The sequence below is a fragment of the Coloeus monedula genome (genome assembly GCF_965178545.1).
Source record: "Coloeus monedula genome assembly, chromosome: 5".
Taxonomy (NCBI): domain Eukaryota; kingdom Metazoa; phylum Chordata; class Aves; order Passeriformes; family Corvidae; genus Coloeus; species Coloeus monedula.
The window spans coordinates 11608923-11622604 of NC_138785.1; the positions used below are offsets into that span (position 1 = coordinate 11608923).

Consider the following 13682-nt stretch of genomic DNA (forward strand, 5'->3'; position numbering starts at 1 on the left):
CTGAATACTAACAGCTTTTTAACTTATTTCCATAAGAACCAGTAATTTCCAGTGTTTACTAAAGGTTATCAAGAACCTTGCAAATAATGAAAATCTCACTGAATATATCTCAGTAAAACTAAAAATGCTAACGTATAAACAGAGATAAAAAATTATGCAACAACCTTCTACTCATAGTACTGATACAGACAAGCCACATTTTATCATATATCCAAAAAGAAGATCTGTTTGCTATATTTCAGCCAACGATGGGGAACTTACCTTTCATTGTGGTGAGAGACAGTATAATAAATCTAGACAACAGCAGCTCAAAAAAACAGCACAGAAGTAACCCATACTTATTTCCCAAGGTCCATCACTGAGATGGTGAAGATGTAATACCAGACAAAGCATGGCACATCACCTTTTTAAAAGTCTTCATTATGAAAGGTGTTGATCCCACCTGTATTCATATATCAACATTTATGTAAAAGGGATTTCCTTATGGGCATGTTAATGTTTTGATTGCTTTGAACTAGAAAATGCATGACCCACTTGGTTCTGAGATTAAAGTTGTGGTAAGACTAAGAAGAATAGGAACTATTAATTTTTGCCCATTTCAGGCTTTTAACTGTTGTATCAAACTTTTCTTAAATCCTTGCTCCTAGCAGTGATGAGACCTATGAGTGGGCTTCCACCAACTCCTTTAGGAGGTAATACACTCTCGTCAGCATGGACAATCGTCCTTCTGGGCAACACCACCGCAATGACAATGAAAAATGAATAATAAACAAAAAAGTCAGAAACATAAAAAATAAACATTACATTTATTTAAATAAAAATATACACACAGTGTACAATGGACATGGCTTACAGACAGCAAATGAAACAAAAATGATAAGTCCTGAAATATAAAAAGCATTGGATTGCTATAGCTGTGCTTCATTTCTCTGGAAAAACACATGCTGTGGACTGAAGTCCTGTTAACGTTACTTATACACAGCCCTGTGTGCTCCAGAATGTAAGACAGGAACATTACAAGGGACAGCTGCACAAAAGGAAAACAAGTACCAAAGTAGTTTGGGATTTTAGAAATTTTAAAGTCAGACCATTCATAAACAGAAGTGCTGGAAACTTTTTAAGCATTTTGCACACATGGTAAGAGTAACCAAACACCACTGCCAACAGTTAGAGAGCTAAGTAAGAGCAGCATGGCTCAAATCTCACCACTCTGAACCCTGCATGTCCAGGGCACTCTTTCATCATAGTCAGACTCCTACTGTAACTCTTTCTCCCAGTCAGCACACAAATCCCAAGCCTTATGTTTCAGCTCTTTGGAGTAGGGAGACACTCGTTCACAAATGTCTTCTAGTTTATTTATCCTAAAGTATTTGCTCATATCTGAGCAATGCAAGTTTTCAACCTTGGATCATGAGTATCATGCTGATTCATGGTTGTTATATTACTTATTCAGCAGATGCTATGAAAGAAAGAGGAAATAAATGTCTGAGTGCTGCAGAGTGCAAGCTGAATGCTCTGGCAAAACAACAGGCGAGCTGTTGCATGACTAAGGGAAAAAACCAATGTTTTAAGGACTGAAGTCTAGGAAGTTTTTTTCTCTCTAAAAAAGCATTTGTCTGATTTTTTCTTTTGTAAACATGCATTATACAAGGTAAGTTTGTGTTTTGAAGAGCAGCAAATTTCTTTAAAGCATTTTCATTGTAAACATCTGCTTTTAAGCTGCAAGGAAGTGAAAAGCAAGATGCAAATTCATGTCTCATGGCATTGCCTATACAGTATACTTCTTTACAATAGAGAGCATAAATACAGATACCAATGGTTTCAAGTTTATAACATAAGCAACACAATATACTTTTGAGACTGTTAACTGATTACATACATTAATTCACATAAGTTTTGCTGCATAGTTTTTAATGCAATTGCTTTCTCTATTACACTAGTTGATGTTCAGTGCATTTTCTGGTTTTTTTAAATGGACCATAGGATTTCTTGGAACTTGAGTTTAATCTAGAGATAAAAATAAGATTTTCCTGAAACTTTTAATAGGCATATTATAGAGTAGGCTTCAAAATGAAGTGTTGCACTTCTTTATACCTAAATTACTAGGGAAAATTTAGAATACCATTACAATGAGTTCCACTGCAACTAAGTGAATTTTCATCAGGAGATATTGATTTAGACACAAAAAGTGTTTGTTAATTTCCTTGTTTCACTTATGTAATGGCAAAATTCAGACAGTACAAAAATTAACATTGCAAAGGACTTCATTAAGGCTATTTCTCAGTTAATATTTTGTTTCAGTTGTCCTCCTAAATTATTTGGTTTTTTTATAACACAGACATTGCTAGTATTTCATCAAAACACACAGCTTCACGTAGGAAAAATCATATAACATAATTTAAAATTTTTGTTTCCTAATTGCTCCATAAAAGCCAAAGTATAAACATTAACAAGGATGTATTTTAAATTCCTTAAAAGACTTCAGAAAAAAAGAACATACCTATGACTGACATTAAGCAGGTAGGTATGTATTATAACAATATTACAATCATTTCTGGGAAAAAATAACTAACATTCCTTTCCTTATTTTTTTAGGCATTTTAGACTAGCTCTCTAGACACTACTCTGTGGTGCAAAACCCCCATGTAAGTGTGTGATGCATGTACAAATATTGAAAGCTAGAAGCCCTTATTTCAGGATTCCTAAAGACAGATCCTGATTTGATTTCTACAAATAATATCTTCTGTAAGACAAGATTTGGCTTTAGATGCCAGATGTATTTTTGAATTTTCACCTTTTAGCCCTTGAGAACTGCCCTACCCTAAAAGCAGATTACTTGATACCTTACCAAAGTTTTAAGAGAGCAGGTATGGAACAGTTTCTGCGAAGCCACCACCAAAATCACTATGCTTACCTTATCCCTTTGCAAAACAATAGGATGTATAAGCAAACAATGTAGTTTGCTTATAAAAATTAATTTGTTTAGTTTTACTCCTCTGATATCCACAGTGAGCTGCAAGATAATGTACAAGACCCCAGGGATGATTCAACTCCTCTGTTAGGCATTCAAAAAATGCACAGGGCTGGAAGCTGCTACAAAGAGTAAATGTACTCCAAGTAATGCAACTATCAACCTGCAGGAAACCCTTCTTCATTTCTTCACAAAAGGCGAACCAGAAAACCCTCAGATTTTGAATCCATGGTCACCTGAAAACTCAGCTGATGGCACAGCCTTTGCTCACAGGGACCACAGTAGCTCCCAGCAGGCAGTGACCAAATAGCAAAACATTTAGGCCTGTTTTGGTACTGAAGCAATGGGGCTTTTCCAGGAGACTTGGAACATTTAATCAGGTTTTACAAAGCTCTCCTGACCTACAAAAAGATGTTCCAATCCAAAAATTAGTGAGAAAAATTTCAGTATTATTTAGCACAAAACCCAGCCAACTCTTTTGTAATGGCCCAAGCACAATGAAGTTTTACTGCAGCCCACTGATGTGGCGTTTGGGGTTTTGTCTTAATTATGTTTAGCAAATATAAGATTATTTAATTTCACAAGAACATACTGTGAATGGCTGTTAAAACAAAAAGGACAGTAATCCAGTGCCAGTTTTTCTTTTTCCTCACCAAATCCATGGCTTCGACGTGAAAAGCAACTTCAACACGAAAATAACATGGTAGTGACAATGGCAATTCAGAACCCAGGTAGGATTAAAATGCTGAGGCAAAATCTTGAAAGACCATTTTCCTGACAAGAAAATGTAGATAATTTCATATTTTGAACTTGACAGAATGCCCATGGGACTCAGATAAAGAACTGTAGGTACCTACAGCGCCCAGCAGGGAACACCATCCCCACTGAGATTTTTACAGATAGTTTCAGGATTACTGTACAACAGTTGGCATTCTCTACTGTACACTTGGGGGTTATTTCAGAGGTCCATGAGGAATTTATCACTATCTCTAAACTGCACATGCAGGGCTTTTGGAGCTAATAATAAACATGTATGTAGTGACGGCTAGTGCAGCAGTCTGACAGAAGAAAACACTACTTTTCTAGGAAGGTTTACGTTCCATAAATCCACAAAAAAGTTTCATACAGATCAGCTACGTTATATTCATAGACCCAAACACTAATTTATGCACATATCCAGCCACTCAATGAGTATTGCCCATTTCTACTGGTACATGACAAGAAGAAATCAAGGCATTATGTTCTCATCTGAGCTTATCTGTGATGCAATGCCAAGTCTTCAGACATCTACTGAAGCAATACATTCCAAGAACAAGGAAGCAATTAATGATAGCACATTATATAATAGAAATAAAAAACTAATGCACCAAAACACTACTTACATTACCTACTTTTCTTTGGAAAAAAAGTTCCAATTAGTTAATATATTGTATAGGTGAATTTTTGGCTCCACTGAAGTCAATGAATATTAGAACAAGGAAAAGGCTTGTTTTCCTACAAGCTCCAAAGCCTGATCTTGCAAATATACACAATGGATTTCATTTTAGCCAAATGATAGATCAGTTCCATGGGATCACCCAAAAAGAATTTCCAGAATCAGGCTCTTAAATTCTTACTGTTATAGTTACAGATTTATGCCCAGTAATGGGTATTAATGGATTAAAAAGAACAAATTATAACTCATGGTGCATAGAGATTTCTTTGACTTCCACAGGAGTGAGCAAACATTACCTTCTTTATCCATGGCAATTACAATTTCCTACAGATGCTCAAATTCCCAGGATATTTTCATTAGGATTAATTTCTCATATTTCTGCTCTAGATATGAAAATAAATGCATTACATAAAGGTCAGTAACCAGTGAATACTTGGGAGTTTTAGTTTGTATTTCTCTCTGGGAGGCAAAAGAAGGTAATAAATAGACACAATTAGAAAACACAAACGTTCTTTGCAAGACAAATTTCAGGGCTAACACAAGCTGGCAGAGCATTAGCATTCATTTTTAAAGCTGATAGTTCTTCATCCTAGAGTGTCTACCTGCAGCATTACAAATTTGATACAAATCAGCTGCAGTGGCTAACTAGTCCTAATACAGCAGTTTACTCATAACATTCATTTTAGGCTCTGTAATAACATACATGTTTTCATAGCCTAAAAATACATTAACTCCTGTGTATACAATTTATTTTCCTTACCACTAAAGAAAATTTACTTTTAAGGGTTTACACTAAATAGGAGCTCAAATTCAGGTCACCTCACTTGTGGAATTAATCTCCCTGATTTCAGTGTGATTTATGTGAAAGTGAAATAAGTGGTATTTGGCTGGGGTACAGAAAACCAAGAGTGATACATCCAAATGAACTGCAGGGAATCAGAATGGAATTACTGACATTATTAAAAACATATTATGAAGTTACCATGCTTACGTAAAGAAGCTAAATGTAATTACCAAAATTATATTTAACCCAGGTATTAACATTAGCATCTTTCATAAATACTTCTGTGAAGGATTTAATCATTAGTGATCAAGACCTCAGTGCTCTGCTGGTTCCAGAAAACACCTTTTCCAGCAGTAAGAGACCCCTTAAATCAAGTCTCAGGGTTTCGTTTGGAGTCTGAATGCCACCTTCCAGATTGCTAAACTCTGTTCCTACAGCAAATGCCATTTCCCTTTTTAATCTTTAATCAAATGACCCCAAAAACTAATTCCAGCTGGCTTATGACTCATAGTAAGCTTCAATTTCACAAAGATAAGTTGAATATATTTGATTTTCAGAATATCCAGTCCATTGCTTTTTCATGGTATTTATTTCATAATGACTAACCAGATTTATTTTACTGTAAAATGATAAAACCCGATAAAAATAGCACCTCCACTGGTTATACATTCCCAATTCACACGTCATAAACAGCAGTTGTTATATTCACTAATTAGCATGATGTATGCTCCTGATTACACTTTTGTTAAACTTAGGTGTCAGCTTTTCCATATGTCCCTTCTGGAGGTCTGTAGTACTTTGGGAAAGCCATCAGCTGTATCATGTTGAATGCATACTTTCTGCATTTGACATTCTTCAGAACATTCTCTATGCGGCATCCTTCTCTAGTGAAAGGGGGAAAAAGTACAACTTCATGAAACACAGAATAAATAAATATGCTTTATTTGTTCATTGCAGAGTTTCAGCAACAGTTGAAGTAAAAATAACAAAGATTCAACTCTACATTTTTGTTTTCCACGAGTGATGATACATCTTACAAAATTAAATCCAAGGCCAGGCCCAGTACAGTTATTGCCCTCAGAAATAGGTGATAAGATTTTCCATCCCCCCTAATATATCTGCCCTTGAGGTTTAAAGTTCAGTAAAAAAAAATTAAATACTTTAAGGATATATTTTGTTCTATTCCAGAAATATATTTGCCTTTTAAACCTTTTCACACCTTTTTTTTTCAATTTGTTTGCTATATATGTGCGAGTATACGTTGCCCTAAAATGCGCATTCTAGGAATAAGGCATTTTATTAAGTCTGGCCCTAGACATTTGTGAAGGAAAGTTTCATCTCTGCTTCATTTCCTGTATGTTCAGCTTTGCAATGAAAAAAAAGAGAGAATGGCTTTTCAAACAGCCCAATCCACCTCTCTGCTTTATAAAGGAAGGATGTTCATTCACATACAGTACAAAAGTCACAAGTGCCAAAGTGGTGCATCAAGACATAAACAGGACTTGGTTAAAAAGAATACAAAAGTGTCTTGAAAGCAAAAGCAACTAAAGCAACAATTACAAACAGGTTAATTTCATTACAAACCAGAACTTACTCTATTCCATTTAGTTACTCTACAGAAAAGGGTTAGTTGTAGCAAAGTAATAGTCATTTATTAAATGAAAACAATCCCATCAGCTAGTAACAATGAAAAAACACAATGAAGGATAAGTCTCACAAGCCATCGCCCTGCCAGATTTGTCCAGGGGTTAGATTGTGTTGTGCAAATTCATTTAAAATTTTTTTTTGTCAGACTAATTACTCTGGAACGAGGGGTTCAAGCATTCAGGATTCCACAACTTCTATACAGTGACAGCATTGTAAGTGGGCTTTCTTTGCACTAATTACAGTGGGAAAAGCTTTACCATGAACAGAAAGGCAAATCAGTTCACTCAATGCATAGTATACTTCTCGGAGTTCAGAAAAAAAGAATGAAAACACAGTACATTTCAGACATTGGTATCTTAAAGACGAATCCTTGGGGTCTGAGACTGTAGAAATATTACATCATAATTCCTTTTTTTCTAGAGTTAGTTTGTTGCTGTTTGTAGAAAAGAAAAGAACACAAGTGAAGTTTATTGATATTTGGCTAATAGCAAAGCAAGACTTAAAATAAGCCACACAACCAGCAAGTGTGAGCTGACAAGCAGCAAGGCGACAGGATAGAAGTGTCGAGAAGTTGGCTTGTTATCAGTTAGACAGCCTGTTTCGGGATCATCCGATTCATTCAGTGCTCCCTGGGTTTGTCTGCTGTTAAACAGGGGAAGTTAGGAACAGATAGAACAGCATTTAAGCAGCAAAGAAAGCCAACACACAGGTATTTTGACAAAGTGAAAGTACATAGCCATTTTGATGAAATAGATTTATCTAAGTACTTCCAGTATAACTCTTGTGTTCTACAGCTGACATGGGAAGCACGAGAACTGGGTGGCTACTATGATATTAATCCTGCTAGGTGCCTTGGAGTAGTATTCACAAGTGAACATTAAATAACTTCCACAATGGACTATACTATCACTAAAATGAACACACACACTGAACAGAAATGAAATATGGAAGTTTAAAAAAAAGTTAAGGAAGCAAAGAAAAAAAGATCATGAGTATGTCACAGTGCAACACTGAAAAAATAGTGTCTCCATGGTGTTCACAGGTTTTTCAGGCCTGCTTCAGTATCTATTAGGAAGTTCATTGGCAGAAATAAAAAGGGCTAACACACTAACAGCTATTCTAAAATAGTATTAAATGATGGCAAATTGACTTCAAAAATTCAAAAATGCTGGTGACTCAGTTTCAAAGTCAATAGCAGTTCTTTTTATTTAAAGGTTTGCACTTACATTCCTGTAAGTAAATCACCTTGTATCTTCTTCAGTCAACTCAGGGAGGAACTAATCTGATTACAAGGAAGTTCTACTGAATCACTCTAAATTGTGTTGTCACTGTCCTACCAGAGCAACAGGGATACTTTCACTGCCAGGCTTTCCTGTTGTAGTCTTGGCAGCTTCTCTACAAGTAGAATTACTTACACTTCAACCACACTTCCTCAATCCCTCTGAAGATTACTTACATACACTCAGGAGTTCTGCTTATAGACTTCCTTTGGGCAGTAAGGACTGGTAAGATTTTTTTTTTCTATTTACTATGAATATGCTGTGATGAAAAAATAACTCCCCATTTTTTTCTGTGGACTTGAGAATATCCAAATATATCAGATGACAACATAGTGCCTTTTCAGAAGCACATGTCCCAAGTATGCTCTTTTTTTCAAGAAAGAAAATGTTGGCAGACATAAAGAGGCTGTGGGACAGTAAAAGGTAATCTCACACAGCCCCAGGTAAGATGCAAAGGGTACTCTGAAGACAGCAGCAGTCACATCACCTTACAGAAAGCCTGCCTTTCTGACTTGTGTATTAAAGGGCAATGTTGCATTTCTTAAGCTTGGATACCAAGAGAAGTGCAAGAACTGCATTTACAGGTGGAATCCTAGGCAATGGGATGATCAAAACCATTAATTGCACAATTCCCCTTTTGAACAAGCCTTCCATAATAAGTTCCTAATTTTATTCTTTGCTTTGAACATTCAATCTGTATGTCACACTAATAAAGAGGACAACACATGCTATTTCAAATAGCAAAATAAAAGAGAAAAAATAAAATCCCTACTATTTTCACCTAGGTCAAAGCAATCACTGGTGGCAGCATGTCTGCTGCTTTTGGTTTACAGATTTCAAGTGTCCATGGATAGAACTTGGGCAGAACTCTGTAGATGTTCTCTCAGAAACTGTAAAGGAATGCATGATTTACTACTGGCTTTGTCAACACTGAAATAAGTAATTCTGTGTTTCTCTATCAGACCACCCCAGTTAATGCCTCTGTCCTAGGGTCCACCCCAGAACTTCCTTCCTCTTCTCCTCACAGTGACATTACCATTTGTGATCAGCTGTGAGGATTAACTGTGTTGCTCTGTTATATGTTTTCCTTCACCATGTATTTCTATACAGTTTTAAGAACCTGCTGCTTGCTGGTTTTCCTTTTTTTTTTTTTTAATCTCCATAGCATCCCACAAGTCTGCCCCTTAGATCCTCTTGCACTGTCCCCTCACTCCCTTCCTACTCTTCAAGGTGAGCCTGCTGGTTTCAGCTTACTCCCCTTATGCCCACAGTTCAGAGCTCTAGCTCAGCCCTCATAGTCCCATCTCTTCCCTCACACAGAGTTCAGGTGATTTTTGTTTGCCCTGTGTCTCTTCCATCACAGATATCATACGTGAGTGATCCTGTGGCAGAGACCAAACTTCTTTTCTCTGGAGAAATCCACCTGAGCAGCAATAAAGTTGAGCATTCAGTAAGTTTGCACAGCCACTGCATTAACCAGATTGATTGAGTACATCAATCTGGAGAGCCTTGGCTTTGCATGCCAATGGTTTATTCCAAGCAGGCTGAGTCACACACTTGCAGGTTGTGCCTACAGGGATGAACCCTCCTACTTCTGTGGTGCTGGACTCCACATCTCAACAGTGTGACTGTCTTTTATCTACATTGCTACAAGTCCCATTAGCATCAGTGAGATTTATGCAGGTGTCATGATGGAAATACAGATAAAAGCCATTTGTTCTATTATTTTTTTCAATAGAAAAGCCTACAGTACATTTGTTCTTTGATATTCTGAAAAGAATGATCAGTGTCTTTTAACATAAGAAGTTCTATCTTCCCCCCAGGAAAGTGACTGTGAACAGCTGATGCACAGGGACTTTTGTTCCACAAATTAGTCACATAATTCTATGCATGATTCAATAAGACATCCTCAAAATAGAGCAAGAGGATCCAACTGCATTATTAGCTACCTAAGAACAGGCTGAGCAGAATAGCTAAATATGCTTTTAATTTAAGAGGAATATTTGATCAGGGTCAGATGTCTTGCTAGGCTCTGCCAGTTTTTTTCAATGCACTGCAGTGACAGTGCCTTCCAACACACCTTAAAGTGTCCTCTGCAGTGACTATTAAACAAAGCAAGGCCCTACACCCAGCTGTCAGCATCATAACACTTATTTCCCTGGCTCATCCAGCCCTGGAGAAGTTTTACTGCAGACAGCAGGAATCCCACTTCTGCCCTGTCAGCTGGATTTATTTGGCTTCTGACTGACAGCACAATCAGAACAGAGTGCTACATGTTAAGGTGTGAAGATTCAGTTTCAGATGTTATCTCAATTACAAACCGTACTTTAACACCAAGGGGAAGGAAGAAGACTCCCAAAATAACCAGCAAGCTTGTATTTCACAAACATATACGTAATTTTAAGAGGAGTAGTGAAAGCTTCCACGGCTGTAACATCTGGAGTCATGAACACCCCACTAACCTATCATACAATTTTTATTCATTTACTCTCAAATTGTTCATTTGAGACTTACAGCACAACACAAATACATTGTAACAGCCAAGGGTGCTGTAAGTTAATGACAATATAACCATTTCAGCCTGCCTTCTATCTCATTTGATGTTTTATCATCTTAAACTCCTATTGGGATAATGCTGCATGCTTATCAAATGAGACAAAGGCAAAACAGCAGGTATTTTCTGTTGTTTTGAAATTCAGATGATAAATTGTTTGAACCTCAAAGCAGTGAAGCAGAGATGATGAAAATGGTGTGAGGAAAAAGCCTCACAAGTCCTTATAGAGTCAAGCGCACACATGAGGACACATTCTGGCTTTTGATTATCAGTCACACTGACACTCCTGTGCAAGGTTTTTGGAGGAGATGATTTTCACACTTTGGGATGTATACTTCTCTTTTTAGAACTTTTCCAGCTCCAGTTATTAGTGACACTGGAAATGCTGAACTGTCCTACAGCAGTTCTTAAGGTAGAATAAATAGGCAGCTTTCTATCAACATGGGTCCCATGTGCTAGTGGTGACTACAGTTTGAATTCATGTCCTACTGCACTTGCATTTTATGGGAATTTTCCTTTTTTTGCGGACAGACTCAAGCAAGCAGTTTCTGGTCCTGCTGTGTTTTTCTTGTCAAGCTCCAGTGCTGACACAGAAAAATAGCAAAAGTGAGATGCTTCTCTAGAATCCCATCTGACAATAGCAGAGACATTTCTTCAAATAGAAAGGGTTGCTAACAGTTCTCAGTCTTACACAATTTTTATGACTTATCTGTTGTTTATATTTTAAGACAGTCAAATGCGGAACTTTCAAGAAGCAGCTTCTCTAAAGAAGTTTTTGGAATGAAAGCACCTTAATTTCTACACTAAACATGTTACCGGGATTGACTGAAACACTTCAGAGAATAATCAACTGTATCAATGTACAGCACTACAGTTCAAGAAGGCAGCCTTAACTTTTTCAAAGAGAAAAGGTGGGATCCTTGTGAACATCTCCTAGCCATTACAGAGCTGCTGCACTATAACGTCTAGAAGAATAAAACATGATTCAGAAGGAAATAAACAGGTCTCAGTCTAGTCCTGAAGGATTTCTGTATCAGAGCAGAACTAAGATAAAACATATAAAGGAATATTGGGCAATGAAATTTTATGTTGAAAGATAAAGTTGATATAATAAACCTCCGACAATTTTTTAAAATAAAAAATGGTTCTGCATTGTTTCAAAATGGAAGATACAGGAAGGGAACCATCAGAGACATTTTCTGTATCAATGATCTTTACAATTACTCTTTTTCTGATGCACATTGTTGTCAGTAACTTACATTTTTTCCCCTCAAATCTACATGGCACTAAATAAAGTAGAAGATGCTAGAAATCAATTTTTGCTGCTTACGTCATCCTATAATCTTAGTTCAAAACAACCAACATTATTGAAAATGATGAGTAGCCTTAGATCTAAGAATCCTGAGGAATTCAGTCAGTGATTTAGAGACAGCTGCTACTTCAACATACACCAAAAACCCAGACTGTTTATCAAATTGTCACACTAAACCCCCTCCTCCTGTTTTACCTTCTGTGCTGCAAGTTTTTCCCCACTCTTTGTGCTTGTGCTGGCATACTCTATTTCCCTACTCCTTTCTTTTCCCATGTGTTACAACACGTAACTTTTCTAATGCATTATTTAGGAAATAAAAAGGAAAGCATATCATATAACATTAGGCTTGACCACTGAGTTGGACTGAGCAGCAGATTCATGGTGTAGTCATGATGATAAGACACCTAGATCTTGAAAAACAGCTATTATGAAATAACTGCAGGTTTTGAGCTCAAAACTACTATGAGGTTTCATTCTGTCCAGAGTTAAAAATTCAATTTTGAGGAAGTGGTCAGAAACAGCAAGCTACTGGAGGCTCAGCTGTGGACAGGGTACAGATTTTAAGCACTATTATGAACAGGCCATAACAGTTCAGCACAGAGCAACAGATTAAAAAAGAAACCCTCTTGCAGCAGAATTTAATAACAAGCAAGAAGACACTTGGTCTTACAGCCACAAACCATATCCAGGAGAACCCTGTTGTCTTATGTGATCACATTGACAGACAGGGATCCTTTGGAAGGAATGCTGAAGTCAAAATTCAATTTACACAGTTCCTCTTTTCCTCCGCTGTGCATGTGTTCTCCTTGAAGTCAAAATAATTATAAATGTGCAAATTTCTGACCTATTTTATCAGCTTAGCTGTGTTTGGATTTCCCAGGGCAAGTGAAAGAGGCACACACCCTGCACTGCAGCCAACAAAACAGCACAATTCACTCCAGCTTTGGGCTATAGAAACATCTCCCAAAATGCTGGTTCACCACAGAACAACACCCCTACTATGTGTCTATGTTTATTTTTAGCATACCATTAACTCAGAAGAATAGGTGAAAAAAGGGCAGTTTCAAGCTTTATATCTAACATGCATAAAACATATGCTATATGCTACTGGATAATATACGTCTCTACCAGTGTTAATCCTAGCACTTCAGAAAGCTTTGCTGATGGCAGAAGAATTAATATTATACTTTGTGACTAATAAAGAATGCCTGCAAGAATGTTTTTCCCTCAACATTAAGAATATCTATATGGTAAAAATTAACATTGACAGAATTATTATTGTGAAAATATAAGAAACATAAAGAAAAAATTCCAGTTAGAATCACAATTTTTGTCACAGTAGAATATGTTTTATGTCACTGGTGCATTTGAGACACCTACATTAGCAGGTTAAATCCACCCTCAGCAGCTGAACAGCAAAACCAAGTTGACTTTCTATGCCTGTGTCTCTTAATCTGCCAAAATGGACAACCAGATACTGCCACACAGGAACAGTACTTGGTCACGCCAACTCGCAAACTGCCCTGGAATCACTTGAGAGTGCACTAAATCTGCCCAAACTGGTCAGGAAACATTTAATAATTTCACTGTATAAAATGACTGAGATGATGTTCTAGACTCCATGCCCAGTGGTTTTTAATTTACAAGTGTGGGCAGAGGCTTCAAGTCCTGCAAAGTCATTGTGGTGACTGTGTGAGAG

The 13682-nt window shown here is 36.9% G+C and overlaps 1 protein-coding gene across 5 annotated transcripts in view; it reads right to left on the reverse strand.

Annotated features, from left to right (window-relative positions):
• Positions 1–889: 889 nt before the first annotated feature.
• The window catches only part of INPP4B (inositol polyphosphate-4-phosphatase type II B), a 337675-nt gene continuing 324882 nt past the window's right edge, over positions 890–13682 (reverse strand). For 4 of the 5 annotated variants that reach the window (XM_082281863.1, XM_082281862.1, XM_082281866.1 and 1 more), the window contains one exon: positions 890–6074. In XM_082281863.1, the coding sequence (XP_082137989.1) occupies positions 5942–6074 (133 nt within the window). In that variant the 3' untranslated portion in view covers positions 890–5941. The remainder of the gene's footprint in view (positions 6075–13682) is intronic. The other variant, XM_082281864.1, reaches the window with a different exon arrangement.